We start from the raw sequence: 26,970 nt of genomic DNA, 5'->3' as shown, positions 1-26,970 counted from the left end.
AACTTAGTTAGTAGTTAGTCGTACGTACGTACGTACTACTACGTAGTGTGTGTGTGTGTTAGTGTGTGTGTGTGTGTAGTGTGTGTGTGTGTGTGTGTGTGTGTGTGTGTGTGTGTGTGTGTGTGTGTGTGTGTGTGTGTGTGTGTGTGTGTGTGTGTGTGTGTGTGTGTGTGTGTGTGTGTGTGTGTGTGTGGAGGTCTGATTCTGGTCCCGGTTGTTTATAGAGCTTTTGTGTGTTGGCCACTTGCGGCTGTGAGGAGTGTGGTTTAATTACTGCTGCGTGTGTTGGGAGTGTTTTATATGGAGAGGTCACAGACAAGACGGACCCCTCCCTGCCGCACTAAAGCAGCAGCCGAGGAGTGTGTGTGGTTTAATTCAGTCCGAGTCCTGTTTTCAGCGGTTTCCTAGGTGACCGCAGGAGAGACAGCGATGGGGAAAAGGGTTGCACATCACTGGATAAGATGCCAACCTATAGGTCACTGAAAATGAGAGAGACTCCAAGGAAAAGTTTACAAAGCAGCTTTCATTTGGGTCACCCAGGGTCAGGACGAGGGAGGAGGCTCCATCGGGGCTTCTGTTATTGTGTCTCTGTTAATAAAAGTGAAGGGTGTGAGTCGGATCGTCAGCCACACTTTTATTAGACATCTGCTGCTTTCAAGTGGAGGAAATGTTTTTAAAAAGAGTGGTGGGTGGTTGGAGTGCAGCCTGTCTTAACCATGTACTGTTTGGAATCCGACCACTGCAATCTGAGAAAAGTAGCCCCACAAAGACCACAGCATTGTTGCTTTCATTGGCACCATCAACCGTTTTTTATTTAGCAATGTATTTAAAGATTTGTTTTTGGATACTTCTCGGATAACAGCAAGTTAGATATAACCCATCGTTAAATGTACTTCTTGGGTTTGTTTATTGTCTTAGATGTGTGTGACCACCAGATTCTCTTTCTGTTGTCTCTCTCTATCTTTGAACTTAAACCTTTCCTGTTGTTGTGAACAAGAACACAACCACACTTCTTCTACACCCCACAAAAACAAGTGGTTAACAAACAGTGGATGCTGCTCACTAATTAGATGCAGAGGTGGTGAGTGATTGTGAAACAAAGCTCAATTTTCCTGTAATTAGTATCTTTGAGTGCCTTGCAGGTATTCTCGGCAGTCTGGACCAAATGTGGGGAGGATAGTTGTGAGTCTGTCATGATGAAACCTTCTGGAAAATACAATAAGCAGGAAGCCTGACAGGGGGGGGGGAGGAGGGGAGGTTATGGAAGGTGAGATGTGCATCCCGTGCAGAGATCTCTACCCCACAGCTGTGTCTGTGCCCTGTGAGGCCAGTCTCCTGTGCGGGAATAATATACAAAATATTGCATTTTATTCATAGAGCGCTTTTCAAGATACTTAAAGACACCTAGCAGAGTAAAAATGTATAAAACAACCCACTTAAAATATATAAAACACAACATTAATTACAGATTAAAAACAGGTCTGAAAATTGAGTTTTGATTTGTGATTTGAACAGATTGGGGCAATCACAGGAGGTTGGCGTCTGAGGATCGAAGAGGTTTTTCGTACTGACGCTGGTCTTTTTTCTTTTTCTCTATTTAAAGTCCATTCTTCTTTCTTTAGTGAAGAACTAAACTAAAACTGCCCGATGTCAGAAAGCATCCTACTGCTCTTGATGCCATTTTGTTTGTTCACTTTGGGAATGCCAATGGGAGCACATACCTTTAGATCGGACACTCACCTCTGTCAGCAGACCGCTGTCACACTAACATTCAGACCAGTGCTGTAATTACACAGCGCTGCCTGCTGGGGGGGGGACTGCGGGGCTGAGTCTGAGGCTGAGACCCCGTCACTGCCGTCAGCATCACTACAGGCATGTGCTGGAAAAACAGAGAGAGTGAGAGAGACGGGGAGAGTGAGTGAGAGGGAAGGTGAGGTAAAGACAGACGGCAGCAGACCCTCCTCCTTCCTGCACAGATTAGAGGCTGTGTGTGTGAGCACATCTGGAGGGGCTGGAGGAGCTGAAGGACTGATGTGAGAAGCCAAACTGGAGAAGATTAGTGAAGCTACTCTGCTGATCGCTCTGTAGTGGTATTTTTGTGGATTTGTGTCTGTGTGTTTGTGTGTTTGTGCACCATGCCGAAAAATTGTAGAAATATCTTCACACACATTTTAAAATACGAACTTTCAATTTTGGCGAGATCTGACTGACTTCTTTCTCAAGTGAAGGTGCAGCTACTTATTTTATGTATTTCATATACATTTTAAAAGTAACAATTACTTTACAGTAAATGTTACTGTGTATGTTAGTAATGACATTACCAAATCAGTCAATTCACATTTTAAAAGTGTAACACAGTTTATAATACATAAATACATATTATATCAGCTTGGTTGAGGTAGTTTAACTTACTATCTGTAAAGGGCACAAAATAAACATTGAAATCTGGCCATATTCATTTTATTTTTCCTTTTTATGTGAACTACTAAACTTAAAGGGACTAAAACACATTTACTGAACGAGAAGTACATAAATCATCTCCTCAGGCACATTAACCAGGCTAAATCTAATTATTTATTTCCATCCTTGGTAGTGACTGATGGAGGTCTAGCTCTATGGGGTCAGGGTGGTGTGGCGAGTGTGTGCTGCCCCACGCTAAGTGTCTGTGCTGACTGATGAGGTGAGGTGTGTGTGCACGAGGTGAGAGACGCTCTCACCTCAGGGTCCCGCGGGTTGAAGCTACGTTTTATTTGCAGCAGGTCTCTGCAACACCTCACCTACTTGTAAACCAGAGCAGATGTAGACCGGCTTCCTCGATGCACTTGTTTTCAACTTAAACACGGTCCGTAGGTAAGGATTCAGTCTTGCTCAGCCTACCTTTTACTCTGGGATCAATTATGTGACCAATTGTTAAGGCATGCAGCGTTTCCTTCTCACCTGTAATTACAGTTGAACCTGTCCAGTGTGTGGGCTGCTCCACTCTCAGGCTGAAAAGGAAGGAAATGATGAAGTGTGTCCCACCCTTTGAGTCAATCACCCAATAAAGAAAGCTGAGATCCTGGGAAAGCACAGTAAACACTGGGTTCAGATGCAGGTCTGCACTGTGCAGAGCACCGTCAGCTGTTTGGGAGGTGGAGGTTGCACATGGTCTGCTTTAAATATATATGTAATATAATACCAACTGAGCTTAACATGAATCCACCAGTATTTTAAGTAAGCAACCAGTATAGAAGATCCACATTATTTCAACTTAAAGCAGTTGTACTAGCTCAGCCCATCTGCTTATACATAGAACTGATCTAATACATTTCTGACCTGCTGATAAATCATGAACCATCCAGATCTCTCAGGTCTTCAGGGATGGTCAGCTTTCTGTCACCATAGTCAGAACTAAACATGGAGAAGCCGCGTTCAGTTATTATGCTCCAAATATCTGGAACACACTCCCAGAAACCTGCCGGTCCGCTGCAACTCTTAGTACTTTTAAATCCAGACTAAAGACTTTTCTTTTTGCCGCTGCTTTTAATTGAACTATTCACATCTTAAACTGCACTGTAACTTTTATCCATGTATTTTTTCTTTTAATGTTTATTTTATTATCTTTTCTTTTTTAATGACTGATTTGAAATGCCATTTTCTTAATGTCTTTAATTTTTTGTAAAGCACTTTGAATTGCCTTGTGTTGAAAGGTGCTATATAAATAAACTTGGCTTGCCTGATCTGGACGTATAGGGGGCTGTTTCCAAAACGTAAAGACATCTGTATGTACTTAACTAACTGTAAGGAAATCACTGAGAACATTTTCATAGTACAGTGCTGTGTCCATCCGCAGCATGCCATGGTTGAATGAATTAGTAAAATACGGGTATATAATGATGAAAACGACATAATACAGCCACATTGTGAAAACACCTGTCCTGAAGACCCAGGAGAATATGAAGGATTATCAACATTGTTGTTTCGGACATCTTGATACCACATAACTGTAGAAAGTGTTCATGTTTTTTTTCTACTGCCTATCATTTTTAGTTACATTATACAAACGTAGCTACACTTTGACTTAAAGGTGACCTATCATTGCAAATGCACTTTTGTACCGTCTTTTTTACATGAATATGTTTCCCCGGTGTTCCAGGGAACTCACCAAGTGTCAGAAACACAACCCTCTCTATTTTCCTCCATACTCCCAAATCTCTGAAAAGGGCTACAACGGATCTGATTACAGACTGATCCAGATTTGAACACTTCTTATGATGTCACAGAAGTGGCGGCTACGGCTATTGGGCCAGACTCCACAATCAGGAGGAGACAGCCACAGACATTGCGGTTGGGAAATCGTCGGGTGTCTCTCTTGTAGTAGCATATGCCTATGTTTCTCCGTAGAATGGTCGTTCACAGAATCGGCCCATGCAGAAACAGTGTTCAATTGATGCGAAATGTAGGAATATAAAATAATTAGCTAAATGTCAATGCTTGTGATGAAAAATATTATGAGATATAATTTATGCCTTGGGGTATATAGGTATGGTCCACATAGATTATTCGAAAATATAGCTGGGGTTATAGGTCTACTTAAGGTTTTTCTTTGATTATCGTACCACTTAAGCTGTTCATATGAAAATAAAGCCCGTTCGAACCAGTTGCTCAAACTATCTTTTAGGAGTCATTTTAAAAACATGTATGATTACTCATGAAGTTCGTTTTTGGAAAAGGGCTTTTTAGAGGAAAAAAAGGACGAAGAGGAGAAAATGAACAAACACCCAGATCAAATCATCTCAATCTGTTTATTTTGCATTGAGAAATAGGCTAAGGAAGGGCTGCTTAGCACAACATATGTTCCTGAGGAGTACATTGGTTTAGCTTGGCTTCACTTGGTGTGTGTGTGTGTGTGTGTGTGTGTGTGCCTTTGGTGTGTGTGTGTGTGTGTGTGTTTGTGTGTGTGTGGTGTGTGTGGTGTTGTGTGTGTGCTGTGTGTGTGTGGTGTTGTGTGTGTGTGTGTGTGTGTGTGTGTGTGTGTGTGTGTGTTGTGGTGTGTGTGTGTGTGTGTGTGTGTGTGTGTGTGTGTGTGTTGTGTGTGTGTGTGTGTGTTAGGCAGATGCAGAGACAGAGATAAACGCCTCCCCTGTTGGCTGTCAGCAAACCCGGTCACTAAATGATGCGCAGCGCGCTGAGCTCAGCTAAATTGAACCCGACAGAGATGGATCAGGACCTTGCACTGTTGCTGTGTCTGCTCACCATGTGTGTGTGTGTTTTTTAATGTTGTGTTGCAGGCCCTCTGCACTGTATCTCCATAAAGAAAACATCACACATCTTATATGTTGTATTGTCCAATGTCTCCTGCAGAGCATATGGGACGACAACAAAAGTCTGAGCTTTTATATTCATGTCGCTCCTTGAGGACTGCTCTGTGTGCAAGCTGCGCTGAATCTCTCTTTCAGTAGACCAAATTACATGGGTGATGAGGAGAATGTTTTTAAAGGGCTCCAGTTGGTAGAGCTAACTGGGTTTATATTCACTGGGAGAGTATTACTAAGGAAACAATTACCATAAAACCGCCTCCAATACAGGATAGTGTGTTTTGTGTGTGATTGTGATGTCACAACTCAGACAACACACAGAGACACACACACACACACACACACACACACACACACACACACACACACACACACACACACACACACACACACACACACACACACACACACACCTCATTTTGTAGTTGGTTTTAAAGGGCCAATAATACAAGTTTTGAAATAAAACTCCCGTAATGATAATATAATGGTATAATAGTAAGAGCTTGTCGTTAATGAAAATGTAGCTGTCCCAGTTTGCACTTAACAACCATTCACACTCTTTCTGTCTGCACATGTCTCACTTTTTGTAATACTTTGTTTTATTTGAAGTTTTATCCTGTATGCGAAGGAAATATAATATAATCACAAGTTATATTTTAAAGACATTTAAGACACATTTAACACCTCATGTGAGCGGCAGTTTTTCTCCGCTGGATCTGAACGGTTGTGTGATTCAACATGCAAAGCCTGAACAGACTGCGAGCGTAGCATTGATGAGACTCGATATATATATATAAACAATATATATACAAGAGTTAAGCTAGTTTGCTGACCCTCAGTGTTTTTCATTTGTACGAGCAGTGAGTTGAGGAGAGAAACTCCTGTCGCGGTAGGAGCTCCCCTTAACCTTGTGTGGCTTCAGAGCTCCATAATAGACTTTAATTTAGATGAATTCAGTCACAAAAAGGGTTTCTGCTTAATCTAAATGGCCTTTTCCAAGCTTATCTTTCACTGCCAGAGTCCTGCTGCTACAGCAAAATACCTCAATACACAATATGCAGTGGATATAATCATGTTCTTATAACGACATAAACGACATAAACAGGCCTGAATACACGCACTCATTATAACATTTGAAAAGATAACCTTCTGCACTTGACATTCTTTTGTATCTTCTTCCTTTTGCTTATGAGAATATTGCACCAACAGGGGCAGAGATTATTTATAGTGATTGAAAACAAATGATCAAACTGTGTGTGTGTGTGTGTGTGTGTGTGTGTGTGTGTGTGTGTGTGTGTGTGTGTGTGTGTGTGTGTGTGTGTGTGTGTGTGTGTGTGTGTGTGTGTGTGTGTGTGTGAGAGAGCGCTGATGTCAGGACGGCCTCTGGCCCACTGAACTCTCTGTGGGGGTTTTCTCCAGTGAAGAGCTCTGACTCAGTGATTAGGGCCCAGTGCAACATGGGGGCAAAAGGTCGGATACGTTCACACATTTCTACGACCACCCCCCTCTGGGGCAATTAGCACACTGAGAACAAAGAGAGGATACAATGACCCGCGTCTATCAGGGGACATTCATTAACTGTGATGATGTTATTGTTGGCCAAGAGAGGGATGGACACCACTCGAGGCATCCGATTCATCCTCTTTCTACAGGCCCACACACACACACACACACACACACACACACACACACACACACACACACACACATAGTGTCATTAACTGTCACTCAGGAGATACTGAAGAAGAGAGGGTTCCTGCAGGACTTGAACTTTGTTGTTTCAAGCCAGAAGGTGTGTGTGTGTGTGTGTGTGTGTGTGTGTGTGTGTGTGTGTGTGTGTGTGTGTGTGTGTGTGTGTGTGTGTGTGTGTGTGTGTGTGTGTGTGTGTGTGTGTGTGTGTGTGTGTGTGTTTGTTTGTGGGAGACAATAGTCCTTGCGACAAACTTGGGTTGGTTCTCCATACAATAGCTTTAGTGTGGGTGGGTGAGGGGATCTTGTCGCTTGAATGTTCTTTACTCTCGAGGGGCGAGAGCTAGACTTCCTGAGCCCCCTTTGTAATTGAATGCAGCTATCTATATGAGCTCCAGCATGTACACACACACACACACACACACACACACACACACACACACACACACACACACACACACACACACACACACACACACCCTCTCTTTGTCCCTGCAGTATTCCCCATGTGGACTAAAGTGTGCTGTGGATGATCGTAAAGCATATCAAAGTGTGTGTTCTCAACGTCCACTGCTATCAAAATGTGGGAGAGTTTTCTCAAATCTACAGCGGATGCCATAACATCTCAGTCTCAGGTCTTACATGCTTTAAATCCATCTACACTTATAATCCTCTGAGAAATATCCAGGAACCCAAAACAGTGAAATCATGAGCAGAGGTTGAGGGGGGGAGTTATTGAAGCGGTCTCAATTTACCCTAAACCATGTGTTCTCTGTACTTTTCATACTCCTCCCTTGCCCTCTCTCTCCCCTCTCTTTCGGTAATCACTACCCCCGTTATGCTCTCCTGTCTTAAGTTCCCAAACGTTTATTTTTCTTCGTGACAATAAGCTCTCCATTTGCCTTTACTGGGCCTGCAGTGGATAAAGATTGGATCATGATATCTGATGTTGTGAGGCTGTTTAGGAAGACTAATGTTCTCCGGCTCGGTGCTAGCAGGTGCTATTTCACTGCTTCTTTTAGTACGACACTTGGCGTTGACCGCGGCCACTGAATGGCAAAGACGTGCTTCCTGGTGGCTAATGAGGTGCTGAACCCAGCCTCTTGTTTGTATCAGAAGCACCTGGGCCGACCCGAGCCAGACAAAGAAGTCCGTCTAGCTTTTCCACAAAGGTCTGCCCATTCAAAACATCCAGAACCCAGGGACACAAACTCCCACACTTCATAAAATGAAGGCAAGACAGAATGCGAGCGGAGACTGCCCATTCTCTCAGCACAAGGCAACTATTGTTTGTCTTTACACTCCCTCTCTCACAGGCTTTGTGATTTTATAATCCATAAAGAAACAAGGCCACTTGGCAATGATGCAACACACACCGTTTGTCTCTTGGAAATGTATCACACAAAAGAGCAAGAACTGTCTTTGTGGATTTCCATTTGTATCTTTTCTTTATACTCGGTAGTATTGTCAGCCAACAGTAAGAGGCTCACATGAAGGATACAAACCTACACACAGAAACTACAAAGAGTTGGTTTCTGGTATCTTCCACTCTGAAACATCTTCATAAAACCCACAGCACAGTATCTTTGGAGTGTTTGCTGTTTTGCATTGTGTGTTAAATGAACTGCACCTACCTACTTAACGAACAAATTGCTTTACAACCAGCAGTTGCCATATGAATGAAAGTTTCAACCCACGATCTAAAGATATTGCTTTTGAGAAATCACTATAATTTGCCATAGAGGTGACAGGTGTCTCTATCTTCATCTTCTGTTACAGATGCAGGGAGCCAGCTTGTAGCACAAGAGGCGGTGAGGAAACCTTCAACGCTCCGCCGCCCGCCTGCACGCACAGGAGAGCCCATCTCTAGTAAGACCTGTGGACACGTTAATGCTGTGACTTAACAGCACAACAGCAAAGGTGCACTACGTGTTTCCATGTCTGAATGTAAAGAAAACATTTAATTTGTTTTTTAGGTTGCCTGAACTGCAGCCGGATCACAGCTCTGACAGACCGGCTGAGCTCTCTGGAGGCCAAGGTTTGGACTCTTTCAGCTACAGGCCCCAAATCACTGAGATATGAAACATTTAACAAGAACATTGTTTAATTGCCCACACTTGTTTTATGTCTTGCTTCACCAGGTCCAATTACTCACTGTCCCGGCCTCCGTATCACAGCGCCTCCCTCAGGTTAAAGGAGAAACTGCACCAGAGGCCTCATTACTGATTGGTGCTGTGCAGGCTCAGGGAGCTCCTGGTGAGCAGGGACCTGCAGGTATGGATATCACGCTGCCATGCATTCATATGTTTTATGGTAAAACGTTTTGTGCTTGGATAATTGAGTCAGAAATCCCTCCATGCAGCTTTTTCTCAGCGAGCAGCAACTCTTTTTCTGCGCTCTACCTGCTCCATCTGCTCATATTTCCTCTACCGTATACATGCTCATTTCCTCTAGAAAAAAAAAAGGTTAGTGCCCAGTTGACTGCTGCTTACTTTCAGCGCTCTGTGGCTGTGTGAAACACTTGAATCAGGAAAGTCTCTCTCTCTCTCCTCTCCTGGAGTCCAGCCCAGCACTGCAAGAGTTCACTAACCCTGCTGCACTGTCACAACACGTTAAGGAGAGAGTATTCATTTTCATTACTTGTGTTTATCCAACAGTCTTACTCAGTTGTAGCCACCCCGTGAAGATATTTTACAAGATTATACAATCTTTAAAGTGTCTCTGATGTGTTCATTTGTAGATAAAATAGTCCATCTCTGTGGAAAATAAGTGCAGTCTATGGCTTTGTATAAAATCAAACCAGCTATCACTTATTCAATTCTTTCAATACCCAGTGGGATGGGTACCGAGAACCGGTACTAAGTCAATACCGGTACCTGATTGGACGGTATCGGTATACCGTTAAGCCGCTGGACAAACGGTGCTGCTATCGGTATATCTGTTACGTCTACTTCCTTAGTTTAACTTTAAACCATTCTGGTTGGTTGGGAACCCTCATCCCGTGTGATGTATCCAGTTTGAGACCCCTCTGATTGGCCACTGTAAATGCCACTCCTCATCTATCTCAACAGCGCTCTTATTATTATTGTGAGACTCCCGCAGGCATGGCGGACAGAGCGAAGCGATCCAAGGTCTGGGTGCACTTTAAAAAAATGTAGTGGCGATANACACGCGAGACAGACTGACACTGCAAAGCTACAGACACACATGCGCTGCAGACATTAAGCCGAGACTGGCCATATGTTTCATCTCAGAGAGTAAGTGTCTGACACTTACTCTCTGAGATGAAACATATGGCCAGTCTCGGCTTAATGTCTGCAGCGCATGTGTGTCTGTAGCTTTGCAGTGTCAGTCTGTCTCGCGTGTATGTATGTATGTATGTGTGTGTGTGTGTGTGTGTGTGTGTGTGTGTGTGTGTGTGTGTGTGTGTGTGTGTGTGTGTGTGTGTGTGTGTGTGTGTGTGTGTGTGTGAACAAGATGTATGCTCTCTGGCCTCCCCTCTTCACCACCCGAGGTCTTGGCTGAAAATGACCTGATATCTCCAGGGAGAAAAGAAAAGAGGGATGCGTCCTGCTTTGTGACTCAAGGCCCAAAACATGTATATCTCTTGCTGTGGTACTTGGAGATAAGGAAATAGTGTAGTGCTTACTCATCTTCTCCTCTCACAGCAGGAAAAAACAGACGAGTTAAAGTTAATAACTCCTGAATTTTGATTTAAAGATGCACTGGCCGGTCACAACTCATAACCCGCACCTCTCACAAGCCTTTAATCCTCTGCTTTTCATACTGTTTTAATGATTCATAAAAGTCACTATTGAGAGATTAAGTTTCAACATGCAGATACGAAATACAAAATGAAAAGGCTGACTTAGTGGGCTGTTTTATCTTCAGTGTTAAACCACTTATAAAGCTGTTTAAAAAATCACGAGGGACAATTTAGGACAAAGCAACCTTTAAAAACCATTATACGCCCATCTACATAAAACTATATACCAGACCGCTATTAAAAGAAGTAAACTCCGAAATTACACATGACATCACTCGGCGGTGAGATGCTCAGACTCAACACAAGCGGAAAAGTCGTTTTCCTCCCTGATTCGGTCAGGGTGAAAACTCAAGAGTGCAAAGAGTTATCATAATTCATACATGAGATCATGAGATACAGCTGTCGAGCCTCAGGGTGTCAAAGTTCAGTGATAATCCTTGAATCTGTGGAGCTGAGTCATGCAGACCAACACTTCTGTGTCTCCCAGAGCTCTGTGCGACCAATAACCTGACTCACACGGCGGCCATTTTTTACCCCGGCTATCTGTACAGTTTTTAAGGTCCAAAGAAATACTCTAAACAAGGCAACCAAAGAAAAATGATAGAAAAACTATCCACACGACGACAGGCTAAATTAAGATCACGGTCCAGGTTAATGTCGGTAGGAAAAAAAACGTAAAAGTCACACGCTTTGTTGACAAATCCGCCCACCCCGACGTAATCTCATCTCTTTTGTTCCTGACTGATAAGAGTTGCGTTCACACGGCCACTTGAGGTCCTTCGTCAGGTAGTAGTGAACACGAGGTATTTGACCAAATAACAACATGTAATTTCAAAACACTGCACTGTGCAGTACAATTTAAATAAATTTAAATCCACATCCAATCTTAGAACAGCAACCATAATGATAAAATTAGCGAGGTACATAGAACATACTCTGGTGGCGTGTCAGAATAAAAATAAACAGATTTATTATGATCTAAAAGTATACTGTCTTGATTTCATAGATGCAGTCATCACTGTACTTTTAATTTTCAGTGAGAAATCATTGATATGACAATTTGCAAAAGCATTAGCTCTCCATGCTTGTGGTACTTTTTGTGCTTTTAGGCCACTGTGTGACTCGTTACTACTGTAAGAGCTTCAAAAAGCTACATGACGACAGCATTCCCCTCACTCCCACACAAGTCCTAAACATATGTGGGACATGAAAACATCCTGCAAAGAGAATATACAAATATAAACGTATTGCTGCACAGCTTCATAAACAGGTTTAGAGATGTTTAGAGCTTGTGACTGAGGGTGTAAGAACTTTTCCAACCGAAAGATGGTAGAGAACATTCAGCCTATTGCACAATCCTGGTTTTCTAGAAATGACTACTCTGTCCTTGGCCTATGAGCATGCCACTTCTTCTCCTGTCAACGGTGCCACATTAGTCCCTTCCCTTTCATCATCCTAACTTTCATCCAAAAAACTTCAGCATCAGATTCAAAATGCTGACTGCAGCCGTCCACGCTCCACCTGTCCGCAGCACGGCCTCAGAGATAAATCTTCCAGAGTGAAAGGAGGCCGGCTGCCTCCGTCACGACCGAGAAACTCCTTAAAAAAAAGTCAGCTGCACTTTTGGAACATAAAGTGAACCGGCGGTAGCTCGGGCTAAGGTTTCTGCACTATCAGGTTCAGCTAGGAGAAAGGAATTTAGACTTGGCGGAAAAGAGCTGCTCTGATGGATCAGTGGTCTCGAGCCGAGTTTTGTAATTTATCTCCCAGTTTGCTCCTTCCTGCCCCTGTGCAGATCAGAGAGCGTGTGACACCTCCATCACAGCTAGATATCCACAGAGAAAGTATTAGTCTGCAGCTGAGTCCTAGCTGTCACTCTGAATGAACACTGGAGTCTCTTTCATTCTGGCAGGTGCCCAGAGATAAAGAGACTGCAGTTTCCAGTCCAACAATGCATATGAAGTACAGCATTCCTGGGAGTTATTGTTGATGACAGTTTGAGTTGGAGAGAACATGACTGGGTGAGTAGAAAAATGAATAAATCAACTGGTTTAATATGGAGGATGAGCCATTTTGTCCCTTCAAATTGTCTTCTTACTCTTTATTTTCTAAATCATCCACACCTTTCATATTGTAACATATAGTAAGTACTTTCCCAACTACTCTCCATGAGATTGTGTCATCTCAGAAGCGCTTCGTAAGGATTGCAACCTGTCCCATATCTAATCTGTGGCTTTGTTTAACAGGCTTCACATTCTTGAAGTTTATGAAATCAAATAAATTATCCAATTTGTGTTTTTATTTACAAAATATTTTCAGGTAAAGGAATCATTCTTATGCCCTTCAATAAATACTTCATACATACAGAAAAGAGCCCAATGTACCATCCGATTAAGGGGAACCAAGTTCTGGAATGGCTTTTCAATCACAACAAAAAACTGTACCTCGCTGCATTGCTTTCAAAAATACCCCAAAAAGAATTTTCTCACTGTATGATGCCTCGTTTTCATATTCCCATCAGTATTTTTTTATTTACATTTTAGGTAAAGCATATATTATTCTTAAAGTTTGCCATGTTTCTTGAATTTAAGCAATTGTTTGCATATTGATCTTGTATTTGATAAAAAACTGTGATGTTTAACACTATTTAGGAAAAAGCACTTTAACTGTACGGCACTCTCTCCTGCTTTAATCACTCTTTTAATTCTCAGGCGCTAAAAAGGGACACATTGTACTCGCTAAGCATGACCCAAACACAACATACAGCCCTCAAGTGTCAGAAATTTAAGACAGACACCGAATGAGTCTGTCAAGAGATTTCCTGTGATAATCTCCATGCTGCCACTTGAGGAACAATACTTGCTATTATTCTGCAGGAAAGCACATACCCCTGCAGCCCTCAATTCTCTGCCCTTTCACCCCTTTGGCGTCCCTTTGGCTACTCACCCACACCCGAGGGGTAGCGGTGCGTGGACTGTGAGACAGAGCGCACAAAGACAAGGGAGCCTCAAATCTAATTTTACTTCCAAAGTTCGGCTGCAAAGGATCATTGTGGTTATGGCTCGTATAGAAAGAACGAATGATGGTCATCATGCTTATTACTTCAGCCTGTTCTTTGTCCTTTCAACAGGAACATGAGCAGACCTACCCGGTAAAGAACACCCCTCCATTTCCTTTTCACTTCATGTCCCTTATAGTGTTTCTCGTTCGCCTGGCTTAACACAATAACATTTCTTTAACAACAGAAAAGGAGAAACACATTCGCTCTCTTTGCCTTTTCTACCTGGCAGCACTTTGAGACACGTGTCCCATTGGAGCTGTGCCACCCCTCGCTGGTGCAGCCACTCTCGGTTTACACACTCGTCTCTATAAAAGATGGAGCAGATTAATAGATTACTGAGGTCGGAGGGAAGACAGAGGCGAGCTTGGACTCTCAGGACAAACGGTAACTCTCCACTTCGTCTCAGGGTTGAGGACCCATCTGGCCGCAGATTTAGTAACTCTGCTTCAATGGGGCTCTGTTTACTTGAGTAGCTAGGTTTACACAGGCAAAATGAAGGGCTTCATATAAAACGCATTAACTGAGAATAATCCTTTTGGTCTTTTGTAAATAGGATGTAATGATGGGGGATGTCCAAAGAGGGTAAGCACTTTGAAAAGGTTCAGAGAGACTAGTTTGTTCACAGGCTGTGGTTCAGTACAAGATCCTTTGAACTGTACAACTTTGCTTTCTGACATATCAGTTTCAACATTCATCTCATTGCAAAAAGTCCCATTTTCAGGCAATAATTCACAACAGATAAAAACTTCAAATATGTTCCCACTGTGAGCACCTAGATAGCATTCACAGACAAACAAAACCTATTATTTCCAGCCAGAATGAGACTTGAACCTTTAAAGCCAGATGTATTGTTCATTGTAGATTTACAGAGTAAGAACAGAGACTATTAATGTAGCTTTCGTAGCCTCGCTTTAGCTAATATAGGGCACTTTGGATAATGTCTGGAGAATCAGGGGTAGAAGTTACGAGGAGTATCCCTTTTTACACATGAAGCACAACTCAGGAGGTCTTCTCTCTACTTGAGGGATACCACTGATAATTAGTTCCATCAATAAATAATCTACCAATAATCGTATTAATCTGTTTAACCTTTCAGTCAATAAATGGTCCAACACTTTCCTTAGATTTCTCTAAACCCCAAGCTGATGCCTATTCGAAATACCGAAAAACCAATATCATTTATTTCAATCACATTGAACACGATGATAAGCAGAACACTCTCAAAGAAGAAAAACTGGAGTTGGAGATTGTATTGAATAATGTTTTTCATTAAAAAAAAATCCCAGATGTACAAATGAGATTGCCGACATATATGAAAGATGAGAAGGTTTTAATAATCTTCGTCTTTTCAGTAACACACACACCAAGCAAAGTCATTTCTACTGCAAACCTTCTGCCTTCCATGACCTTAACTCCCTAACCCAGTAAATTAAAGAATGGCAACACATTTACAACGGATAATATATTTAAAGCACTGTATGATCTGATAATGTACAATCCGTCTGGTGTAGACAAATCATAAAATAAATCCTATACTGGAAACACCTACAGCAACACTGCTGCACTAGAACACATAAATCCACATTAACACAGACAGTGTTTTAACACCGTTACATAACTGTAAAGAAATATATCTTTAAAAAGGTGAGATTTCGAAAGACAACATGGAGGGCAACCAGCCGAAACGGAGAAGGCAGCAATTACACCATCCTCCGTCAACACATAGGCAATGATAGCAGCAGGAAAAGCAGGTAGCTCTAAATCTGGCCCAGCAGCAGTGATTACCTGCCCTGTCTGTCCATCATGAGACACACACCTGATATCCAGTGTGTGTGTCAGTGTGTATTGGTGCAGAAACAGGAGGAAGTCAGTGTGCAGTGTGAAGTTTGTTAACTATAAGTCAGCAAGTTCAGCTTTTTTTTTCTTCAGTTTTGTAAAAGTTTTTGTGAGTAATTCGTGGTGTAATATATTTTCAGCCTGTACACACAGACTTGTGAGTCTGTGCTTGTGTGAGCAGGTGTCTTTAAACAAGTCTGCGTGTGTGCAAGTGTTTGTTTGCTGCCAGGCTCTGACTGTGAGCACAGTATGAATGAGTGAGAAGGCAATAAACACCTGAGGGGGCAGGAGCACACAGACACTCTCTCTGGACTGTATTTATGATCCTGATTGAGGGGGGAGGGGGGAGGGGGGGCACACCGCTCGGATCTGGACGTGGCGAGGGTCCAACCAAAACAACGGGGCTGTTAAAGCCCCTCTGGATGAATCCCAGGGGGCAGCGGAGCGGAGGGAATGCAGGCCTGGGTTTAGAGGTTCAGGGGTACGTCCTGTTGTTAATGAGCTCACCCCCGGGGCCCCTCTGGCTCCCGGCCCCCGACCCACCAGCCTCCCCAGCGCATGGCCACCACCTCCGCCTGCACTGGTCCTGGACCACTGAAGCAAACCACACTTCCTGAACAATGTGAACATCACTCTGTGCCCCTGAGATGATCCCAAAAGATGTGTGTTGAAGAAGTAAAGTAAAAGACGGTGAAAGGAAGTGCCGTCTGTGCAGCGCCGTAGAGGGAACATGCCTGAATGTGTGTCTAGACACATAAAAGTGTGACCATGCAGCGAAGGAGATACGAGCACTTTCCTAAATGATGCATGTCTTATGCTCTATTAGAGCAGGGTGAACAGCACTTTCTGTGAATCAATACGGCACTGGAGACTTGAAGTTTAAACATATGCAGAAAAGTACGTTTATTTTACACAATTTGAAACACAAAAGGGTAGGGCTTTAGAAAATACATTAAAATCACTTAACAAAAAAACAGTCTCGATCTACCAGGGATAACATTTTATTCGCCTGATCACTGAACTAAAGCCTTTCTAATGCCCGATATTTGGCTCCTGTGGATATTAGCTTCCTATTGTGTTTTCTGTATACAACCATGAATGCTTATTTGTGCTCCTGCTGTCAGGACATCATCTCAACGGGACTCACTTGATAGATGTACCACGACACAGAGAGTGCATTCATTTATAAAGTACATTCAGACTCACTTCTGGTTGCCTCACAGTTTGAATTTAAAGGTCCAATAGTTTGCCCTGAAACTAGAGTAAAGTATTTCTCACAGCTCTCTAATAATACGGCTTACTGTAAAGTCCCATTCTGTCAGCCTCGTATAGCTTCAGCTTTATTAATCAGACATTTGATCTCTTGGGGTCGAGTTGTATTATCCTCTACAGTTTCCTCTTCTAGCTAACCCAGTGAGGTCATTTTCCCTTGGTCAAGAGGATTGGCTCCTCGAGGAGAACGCCTGCTCCTCGGTCAGGTTTTTAGCTCTAAAGCCAACCAGGAATGTCTCCAATTAGGCTGACTGCTGGTGCAGTTCATCCAAACCTCCTCTCCGATCTCGTCTTCAGTCCAGGACTAATCACAACCATCATCACCACTCCCCTCATTCCCGCTGAGGAGCACCGTATCCACTGCATGAGCAAATGGAAATATATGCTAAGACTCAAAATAGAGTCAGACGGGGGGAACGAGTTTTAAATTCTACACGTTTCCCAGCGTTGAGTGGCCGGTAAACTGAGACTAAACTTGAAAGGTTGAGTTTGGGAGGTCTGTGACACGAGAGGCCGTAAGTGATGTCACACACACACAACAACATGTGTGATGTGGTGGTCTGTTTGTGGTTTAGTAAACATGGGAGTGGAGGAGGTTTGAAGGTCGGCTTCATAAATTCCCCTCCCACTGAACCACAACACTCGAGCCTCTCTTATGTGGTGTTGTATATGTTTATGAACTCCTAACAATGACAAATGAGCAGCTAAATCAGCAGGACTACTGCAAGGGTAACAACCCACAGACTCATAGTGTGGGATAAACATATTGAATTAGAAAGCAACTGTTTTTAAATGTACTTTTATGTTTCTTTGATCCAGAATACATGAAACTAAAACTACTAAAGGTTTGGGATATACGGTCACACAAAAGAAGCAATTTGAATACACCACTTTGAGCATTTTCTCTTAGATAGTGTTATGGTTTTGCCAAGAAAATGGTCTATATCATTTTGAAGTTGCACCCCTATGTTTATGAAAAAGTAAACAGAAGAGTACTAAAAATGCACCATACAGCGTGAGGAAGTCAAATGAAGATGGAAAGCGCAGATCGAGACAGAATGAAGTGGATCATTTGGACACATTTGTTCAAAGATGGTGATTTTTAAGTTAGGGTTTTGTGATTACATGTATCTTTGCAGGCTATTATTGGGTCCATTGAACTCATCACAGCTGTATGTAACCAACAGGACCAAGTGCAACATCACAAATGTCTCATTGTCTCTGCACTGACAGCCAAACTTCATCACTTTCTCAGAGCCCACATAAAGACAGCAGCCGTGGTATTGCGTACCACTCTATACCTGCAAGATGAAGAATAGTGATATGCTGAAAGGCCGAGAGCAGACAGGGTTCGTGCAGCTCTAATGGCATCCGTAAGTGGATCAGAGACGAGAATAAAGTGGAGCCCACACCTCTAGACGTGCGGAGACTTAAAAAGGGTAGGATTTTAAAGTTTTTTTTCTTCAAATAATGAATTTGCAGTTCATTTGGCCTTATCTTGACCAGGAAGAGAGCATTTTTTACTTCTCTCTGCTTCCGATTGCGTGATCCGTCATGCTGTAAAGAGCATCTCTGTTTGTGTCACTCCGGGAGCTCACCAGACCACTTAGACTTCAGGGCAAGGGGGGAAATGCCTCCACTTCATTGGGGACAGAAGAATACTCCAGCTGCCATGGCGTGTGCGTGTGCATGTCTATTTTCATCCCCTGAAACTTTTTCTTTTTCACTGCTGACTCGGCCCACTTTATGTCTTTCAGACTGGAGGAAAAACAGTTTTCAATGCACTCCTGGGGAAAGTCTAGGGGAATAATAAATAAATCAGTAAGCAGAAGAAGCATTTCCAGTCCAGACCCTGATACACAAAACTTAACTCTTCAAAGGTTGCATCTAAAGAAATTCCTCTGCCATAATGACAGACCGAAACAGAAGGTGCAGGAAAACAAGTTATCTATTTTCCATGTATAGACAGGATATCAAATACATAAAATGTATACCATAATAAATCAAATGAATGTATCTGGTCAGGAAGTTTTATTCTACCATAATTATGCCTGTCTTTTGCATTTGGCCCGACATTATTGGTCAAACCTTAAAAGCATAGGGAGTAATAATTATAATTCCTATATCCCTATCATTATTATTCCACAAGCGGCTCTGTCTGCGGTTTGTATGGTACACTCCAAAATGTTATTATCATAATTATTAATATGCAATTCAAACATGTGAACCCCTTTTTTCCCATACTTAATAGACATACCAGCACACACATGCAAAAGAAGACAAATGTATGGTGGGAAGGACAGACAGGAGGAGAGGAGAACACGTGCCTCTGCTGTTTGGTTTGTTTTAGGTTGGCTGTTCTGTGTCTTCAGTGTTGTTGTTTGTTAATTAATGACTATAATGACAGTTCCCCTGGGCTGAAGGAGTTGGACTCTACCATGTCTAATCTCATCTGGGGCCCTCAGCCCTGTTTGTTGAACTTCAGCTGCTTTCAATTTAGACTGTTCACTTGTGCTGCGCTGCCCATTTACATAACTGTGATCATCAGCTGCTGTGGCCTCTTCTGCTACAGCCTGCCTGCTGAAAGTATGCCTCTTATGTTTCATTGTGGATTTCTTGTAATAAGGGGCTTAAATAATCAGCTGATATCTTTCATCAAATGTGTTTTTTGTGAATTAATTTCAGTTTGTGTATTTCTGTAGTTGGTGTTAAACTGAGGAATTATTTACCAAATGATTTAAAGGGCTGTATGAACATCTTTAGGTTTAAGAAAATGTATAAGGAAAGAATATTAAGACAGTATGAAGATGTCAGGCAACATGTTTAGCTGATGGTAGATTATTGGGTTGACTTTTGATTGGGTTTTTGGTTTCATGTTACTGTATGTAAGCAGCTGTGATTGACACACCATCCATTTTTTTAGTAAGGGACAAGTTAAATAAGACTTTCTTCTCCTTGCTCCTTTCCAGCATAGGCGGTAAACTGCTTAAAGTGAACATATGTTTGGTTTTATAACATTATTGCCATGAGTGGAATAAACTCATAAATCAACAAATATTGAACACCTGCTAAAGCAAACACAAGGGAATCCAGGAATGTGACAGAGAGAAGGCTAAATGAAAAGGTGCCTCCTTGTTTTGCTTCACTGTGTGGTCTGAGAGGAGTGGGAGTGGGGGTCACCTGCTCTCGTTCAGCTCGTTCCCCTCTGACCTCGGGCTGGGGTCGCCCCACTCACAGCTACTAAAGCCTGCTGCCATTAAAGCAGCTAATCACGCCAAACAGCTGCATCCCTCACTGTACAAATCCTCCACACCTCGCTCTCCCACCCACACGTTCGCTCTGGCAGTCAGACAGACACATATACCGTCGTCCACGCACTCCCACTGTTCCTTTTGCTAATGGCAAGCTGCAGCCGGCTGATGTTTAAAGCGCGGGGTTTAGCGTGCAGGCCTGTGATAAGCCGCGCTGAGCTGTGAAAACACAGATTACATTTCTGCGGCTTATTACAGACAGCGCGCCTCCCAGCCATACCGTAATTACGACCCAAAAAACCGCAGCCTCCGCTTGGCTGTAAGATATGGCTTGATGGGGACCCCCCCTCCCCCGCGGCAGAGCTTTGACAGCCATGCTAATTCAAGTCTACGTTCCCCCCATATGTTTTCCTGCATGCCGGCCCCCTCCTGTGATAAACTGCAGCCATATTTCTTTTAAGTTTTGTTCTGTCATAAATCAATGCACAGATATCAACTGTTGTTTCTAACAAAAAGGAAGAGGGCAAAAGTCCAGAATACCTATCAATTTCACAGTTTTCCACGACTGCTTAGCGTGCAATCATCTTGCACTGCTGTACTCTGTGTTTAAGCAATCTGTATCAGAGCCTTTGAGAGACAGCTCTAATTTAATAATGATGCTTTGTGGGTTACATTTGATATTCTGATATCACGAAATTGCTGCTAAATTAGGTGTAATTTAGATATTTGTGTTTGATGAAGCACGAGTTGGGATATCCATTTGAAAACAAGCATCTACTTACTTGGAATGCCAAAGCCAACCAGGCATACATTAAATCCCTGCTCCTGGCAAGCTATGAAAGTGCCTCCATCTGCAAATACTTAACCTTTTTTTTCTTTCTCAGGCTCAATCAAAGATAAAGACCATTGTGTTCCAGATCCACAAGTAAGACAATATCTCCCCAAACTCATAGAAAACAATTAGGACCTAGTAATTACAGCATTGGCCTGGAATTCAAGCCAAGTCCTAAGGTTGGGGTGAGTAAATAAGAAATGGAGAGCGAATGTGAAAAGTGCCTCCCTGATGCGGTGTTATCTTTCTCCGCTCGGACTCTGACGGAGTGAGTTTGTTTATCAGCCTGAGTGTGATGTAATGTTTTGCTTCTGGAGCCTTTAGTATGAGCGTGATAGGTCAAAAAGCCTCACAGTCCTCTGTATGACAGCATGACGTGATTTCTTCCCATAGAGTTGTTTTATTTATCTCTTCAGCCTGCCTCTTTGGAAACACATAAAAACTTAAACAAAGACACGTTATCTTTACTTCAGACTGGACTTGTTGATTGACATAATGTTGACCTATCGGCTGGCAGGTGGAAGGGTGAGAACAGAGGGACACAAGAGAAAACTAATTTTTTTAAAATATGGCCATATCATTGGCTTAAACGTATTTATGTTCCCCTCTTGCACCGTAGAGCAGCCCCAGAGTTCTGCTGGAATGGACATTGTTGATATCTGCTGTAATGCAGAAGGGCCTTGGGAGTCAGACGTGGCCAGGGGCTTTTGGGTTGAAGGTTGGAATTAAAAGCACGGCATCGCAAGTAAATGAGTGGATCATACACATTTTCCACAGTCTGTGAAAAGCAGAAGGAAAGGGATGATGGGAGCACAGGTATACAAACAACACTGGCAATCCAAATGATCTTTAAAGATATATGTATCCGGTGTTCGTTATTTATGGGATTTATGAGATCAAAAGCACTATGTTTTTAATGTCTGGACTAGACATTAGACTTCCAAAAGGAGGATAGTTGTTTGATCTTTTTTATAGCACAGCTTATTTTTGTACCGAGCCTTTTTAATTAAGCCTCAATCAAGGTCAAACAAGTTCTCAAAGCTGTCTTGAAATACACAACGAAATGCGTAGAGATTTGCAGAGGCAGCCATAAACAGGTATTAAGAGCCTGGATTTGAAACTTGCCCTCACTGAACTACGAGTGCAGCTTTAACTTCACTTGGCAATACTATGGCAACAGATTTAAGCTCAATCCGTTCTCAAGTTTTACCCATGTGGCAAGCTATTATTTCACCTTAAAGCGGAAAATGAGGCAGACAGCAGTATCAGGTTCTGCGCTGGCAAGAGGTTCTGCTCATGCGGCAGGAGCAGAACAAAGCGCCCATGGCCCTGGTGAGCATCCATGGTGCCGGAGAGTAAAGGCCACGTGAATGGGACCTGTCACTTCCACTCAGCGCTGCCTGTGATCTGAGCCACCCGGAACGACGCTCAGATAAGTGGCTAATCCCAGCACCCCCCCTGGCTCGACAGCCCCCTACCGCCATGACAACCGGAGGGGAATCTCCTGTAGCAACAACTTAATTGGATAATTTCCTCCCTGTTTGACTGTGTGTTCCTCTGCTTTTGTTAAGTAAAGTCTTGGCTGTCTGACTCTCAGTGTGTTCTTTGACTTTGAAAGTGGGAGAGCTCTAAAACAAGCAGGATATTCAGCCAGTTCTGAAGTGCAGGGCTGAGAGTTACTCTTACAGTAGTTACAACCTGGGAGTGGTGGCGTAAAAGAAGAAAAAACAGCCCCCGCCTTCAGCACCACAGAAAAGCGACCACTCTAACCACTGTAAACATTTATTGTCCTTTGTGGGGCAAAGACTGACGATTTATGTTACACCCAGTCACGTCCTGGGTCCCTCCACCCTACTCCCCAGACTGCAGCGACACAGGGGCCGGTGCCAGGGGAAGTCACTATACACTGGTGTGTGTGTGTGTGTGTGTGTGTGTGTGTGTGTGTGTGTGTGTGTGTGTGTGTGTGTGTGTGTGTGTGTGTGTGGGGCAGCTACTGTAGTTGAAAAATGAAAACAGCAGTGCTAGATTGGCACATTAAGAGCATGACGACTTGGTTCCAGCTGGACCTTACAACTCAAAACCACACACACACAAAGTCCACCTCGAAGAACAATGGACACATTTAAACTGATTAATAAAGTGGAGGCCTCACCCTGGAGCACCTAAAGGATCTTATTTCTTGTGTGTTTAGATGACAGAAGTTGCATTATGTAAGCCTAATGGAAATCACTGCTATAAGGCAGCAATGCACAACAGAAGGATGCACATGGTGAAATGTGGGTAAGCTTGAAGAGATGAAGAATGATAATAAGAGGAAACATAGACGCAATAATAATGTGATGTTGGCCCCCTCCCAAGGGCCCCGACTGTTGTTCATTACTCTCTGCTGCTGTTTAAATAATATGCACGAGTCCTTCTGTCTCCACTTACCTTCTCCACAGGCCGCGCCGCTGAATCCTGGACAGCATTTCCACTCCAGAGAGGTCACAGTGCGATACACCACTTTATAGGAAGGTCTGACCACGGTCCTGTAGCTGCAATACACACACGAAATAAAAAGCAATCACACACAAACACAGGTTACGATAGTTGTCTGTGTGTAAACTCGGGTGTGTGATCTGGCAATTTTGTGTTCAAATAAAAAAGTTGTTTTTTTCATGTACTGTATAACTGGTGCACTTTAGTCTTTTAGTCTTTAGTATCTCCATATCGCTGAATTTTTGATTTCCTATATTTCCCATAATGCCTTTTTTCTACCCTGAGGAACATGTGTACCACATTGTAACATGGTGTACCCAGAACATAACATGTGGTGCAGCTGCGTTGCATCCTGATCTATTGTTGAGACATTGGCATTTCTAACAATAGATTTCCTCCTGAGTGACATATGAATCCCTCACTGTCAGAAGAGTGTGAAGAAACAAGAAAACCAGCAGTTGTTTTTTTTTATCGTAGAGCTCAAACATTATTACCCCAACCTCAAACATTATTACCCCAACAAGCTAGTTTTGCTGTGCTGTGTGTCATTTTTTAAAGTGGTTCAGAAGAGAAACAACTGTAAAACCATGATCTTTACAAAGAAATACTCAAAAGTATTTCATTTAAATAATGACTGTTGGTCACTATCTACTTCTGTTTGTACCACTCTAAGAGCAAACAACACACATAAAATTGAGCATATATCCCACTAATACATTTGTTGCAATATTCACATATTATTAATACTAGGAATATTAGGAGTATGAGGCTTTTGTGACGTTATTGCTGGATAAAATGCTGTATTAAGTTACTGCTAACCCTAGCCTAACCCTAACTGCAAAACAATCTTCACATTAAAAAGCTTTGACCTGGAAAAACACAAGATAACTTTTGTTATTGAGTATGAACAAGAAATGTGATGCGTTAAGCAACACAATAGTCGATTACGGCATCTCTTGGCAGCAGATTAGTTTGAAATATTGCAGGAAGTAGTTGAACGTGAAGGTACAAAATCCTTATATCTCCGACCTAGCAAATCTGCGCAGAGGGTTTTCCAACTTGCTGCCTAAGTGTGGGCTAAAAAACACAACTTGAACAAGAAGCTAAAATAAGCCTCTGGGTTTTACAGACGGAAAATAACATGATCTTCAAAAACAAAAACGTTTTTCTGCTTCTGAACTCCTCAATAGTTAAAATCTTAACAATTTTCAAACTGCACTTCCCCATGAGTTGTTCTAAGCATTGTAAGGTGAGTTCTTCTTTAGGGCAGTCTTCTCACCTTCCTCCTGTACATCCCTGCGGCCAGCGGCACGTCTGGTACACCCGCTGTAGCACGGTCCCGTTCTGCACCTGGCAGGTCACTGTCTTAGTGACCGTGTGAGGACACCAGTTCCTGAAGGGAGGACGAGAAAGAGTGAATGACATCATCAAACAGCTGTTATTTTAAGAAAAACTCAAGAAAGAATGGTTTAAACACCTTCAAACAAGTGCACACACACTAGCATGCTCACAAAAGACACTAAGCCATGCCGGCACATTCAGAATGTTGTCTTTTCCGAGGGACGAGATTCGCTCCTCTCTTCCCCCACACTTTGTTTTGAAACCTCTTCACACAGTTTTAATCAGTAACTACATTTGCAGGAGTGCATTGTGGGCTGTATTTACTCTTTTACTGTCTCTCTCCTATCAATGACATCCGTTTGCTCTCAGAGGAGGTAAAGTAGTTTTAGGATGAAATAAAGAGCAAGACGAGGTCCCATACGGAGATTAAAGTCTTTCACACAGGTTCATTCTTGGTCATAAATCTGCTCCTTAAGAAAAGGCTTTGGAAAACCCTGTATCAGGATTCACTCAGGCTCTTAAGAAACCCGGGTATTAAAAAAATTGGTTGCGACTCGGTGGAAGCCTCCCCATTCCCTCTCACGTAAGGTCTGGGTTCTAACATATCGTATCTAGAAATATCGACAGCCCGGGTACATGGGGCAAAGGAGTCAACAATAGAGATGTGGACTTCGCTAATTGTGAACCTCAAAAGCATATTAGGATANGGAGGGAGGGAGGGACGTCACTGGGTTTTGTTTATTTCTTTAGTTTTGTTCTGTTTTTGTACTGTATTGCATTTTATGTTATTGATTGTACCATTTGTTTAATAAATTTAAAAAATGTGATTACAAAGAAAAAAGAAGCCCGGGTATTAGGCGGTAGAGAGATGATATCAAGGTCAGAAGATAAGATCTGATATTTTGGAGGATTTGATTACGTAGAGCAGACTGAGTCAAGTGCATTCACTTACATTCACCTCCAAGTTACTTCATAGGCTTCCAGGAGAACAATTATATACTTTCAAACAATGCCATCGTTAGACTAGAAGAGCCAAATCATGTTTTTATAATTAACGTTGATTTATTTGAGGGCTAACCGGTTTGGTTTATTCCTCACAGAAACCTCCCTGTAAGAGGGGCATATGTGTTCCTGCGGGGCATCGAGAGTCGTTTATGAGAGAAGTTTATCTTGAGAGGCCAGTTTCATCCCCCTACTTATCATTTCAACAAAACACCAAAGGGGATTTCTCTGCTTAATGTATGGAAAACACACTGAGGCTGTTTGAGCTGCCATATGTTACTATTATTGAATTAACAAATACCCACATTACCTTCACATGGCTACAGCTGGAGGAGAAACGAGGACAACAACTATTATAGCCTCTGTTTACACAATCAATAGATGTATATAAAGGGGGCTCTATGTAGAAACCACAAAGGAGACTGTGTGGCTCTGGGCACAAAACTACACTTTGTGTGTTCTGCTGCCAACATGTTTGCAAGTGTGGGAGTGTGTTCCCACCAAAGTCTGTTTGTCAATATGTGAGACCATATGTTTGTGTGTGTGAGGGACGGTTTACACTAAAGGAAACTGCCGAGGGCGGAGGATGCGAAGTAGCCCTTTACCAGCTCCCATTAACAATCCCCACATGTTGTGGTGGCCGCACACACAGACCTGAGCCCACGAGCAGGAGCACCTCTGAGAAATGTCTGAACACTGCTGCAGGTATTTCCTTTGATGAGACCCTCTGCTTTAGTTCTGTCTGGAGTTTTGATTAAACTTGAGGTTTCTCCATACATGTAATAATCGTTTGGCCTTGAGAATAATGCCAATTTGAAAAAAGGTTCACCAGATCAACTTCAAAAATGTTATATGGACTTTTAAAAGCAAAGATAGTAAGAAACAGTGTTGAGTAGATCTTAAGCTTCTCTCGTAAAGACGGTAGGCAATAATCTGCTATAAGTTATTTAAATACAGCCTCTTCTTCCATGTCTCTTACTAAGTTTATCCGTCAGCCTTAAGAATGCAAAAATGAAAACTGATCTGTATGATTACCCTATGATTGCTTTCCTGTGTCCACAAAGAGTCGGGTTTTTTTCACCAATCATCGGTGAAAAATGTCAGATATTGAAGGAGCTGTGGTCAGGTAGAGCAGGGAGTAACGG

The 26,970-nt window shown here is 42.6% G+C and overlaps 1 protein-coding gene and 1 long non-coding RNA gene across 2 annotated transcripts in view; one reads left to right on the top strand and one right to left on the bottom strand.

Annotated features, from left to right (window-relative positions):
• The first annotated feature begins 8,763 nt into the window (after positions 1-8,763).
• On the top strand, positions 8,764-9,256 carry LOC104965794 (uncharacterized). Its single transcript, XR_800579.1, has 3 exons — positions 8,764-8,855; positions 8,963-9,024; positions 9,128-9,256. It is a non-coding gene; the product is annotated as an uncharacterized lncRNA (long non-coding RNA).
• A 6,896-nt stretch (positions 9,257-16,152) lies between these two features.
• Positions 16,153-26,970, bottom strand: part of emid1 (EMI domain containing 1) — a 16,977-nt gene continuing 6,159 nt past the window's right edge. The window contains exons 2-4 of the mRNA XM_010795607.1: positions 24,762-24,875; positions 23,413-23,538; positions 16,153-16,243 (exon numbers count right to left, since the gene is read on the bottom strand). Coding sequence (XP_010793909.1) covers positions 16,153-16,243; positions 23,413-23,538; positions 24,762-24,875 — 331 coding nt within the window. The remainder of the gene's footprint in view (positions 16,244-23,412; positions 23,539-24,761; positions 24,876-26,970) is intronic.

The sequence above is a fragment of the Notothenia coriiceps genome, unplaced genomic scaffold (genome assembly GCF_000735185.1).
Source record: "Notothenia coriiceps isolate Sejong01 unplaced genomic scaffold, NC01 NC01_scaffold00037246, whole genome shotgun sequence".
Classification (NCBI taxonomy): Eukaryota; Metazoa; Chordata; class Actinopteri; order Perciformes; family Nototheniidae; genus Notothenia; species Notothenia coriiceps.
Note: the sequence above shows the minus strand (reverse complement) of the source record. Positions and strands in the feature narration are given on the sequence as shown.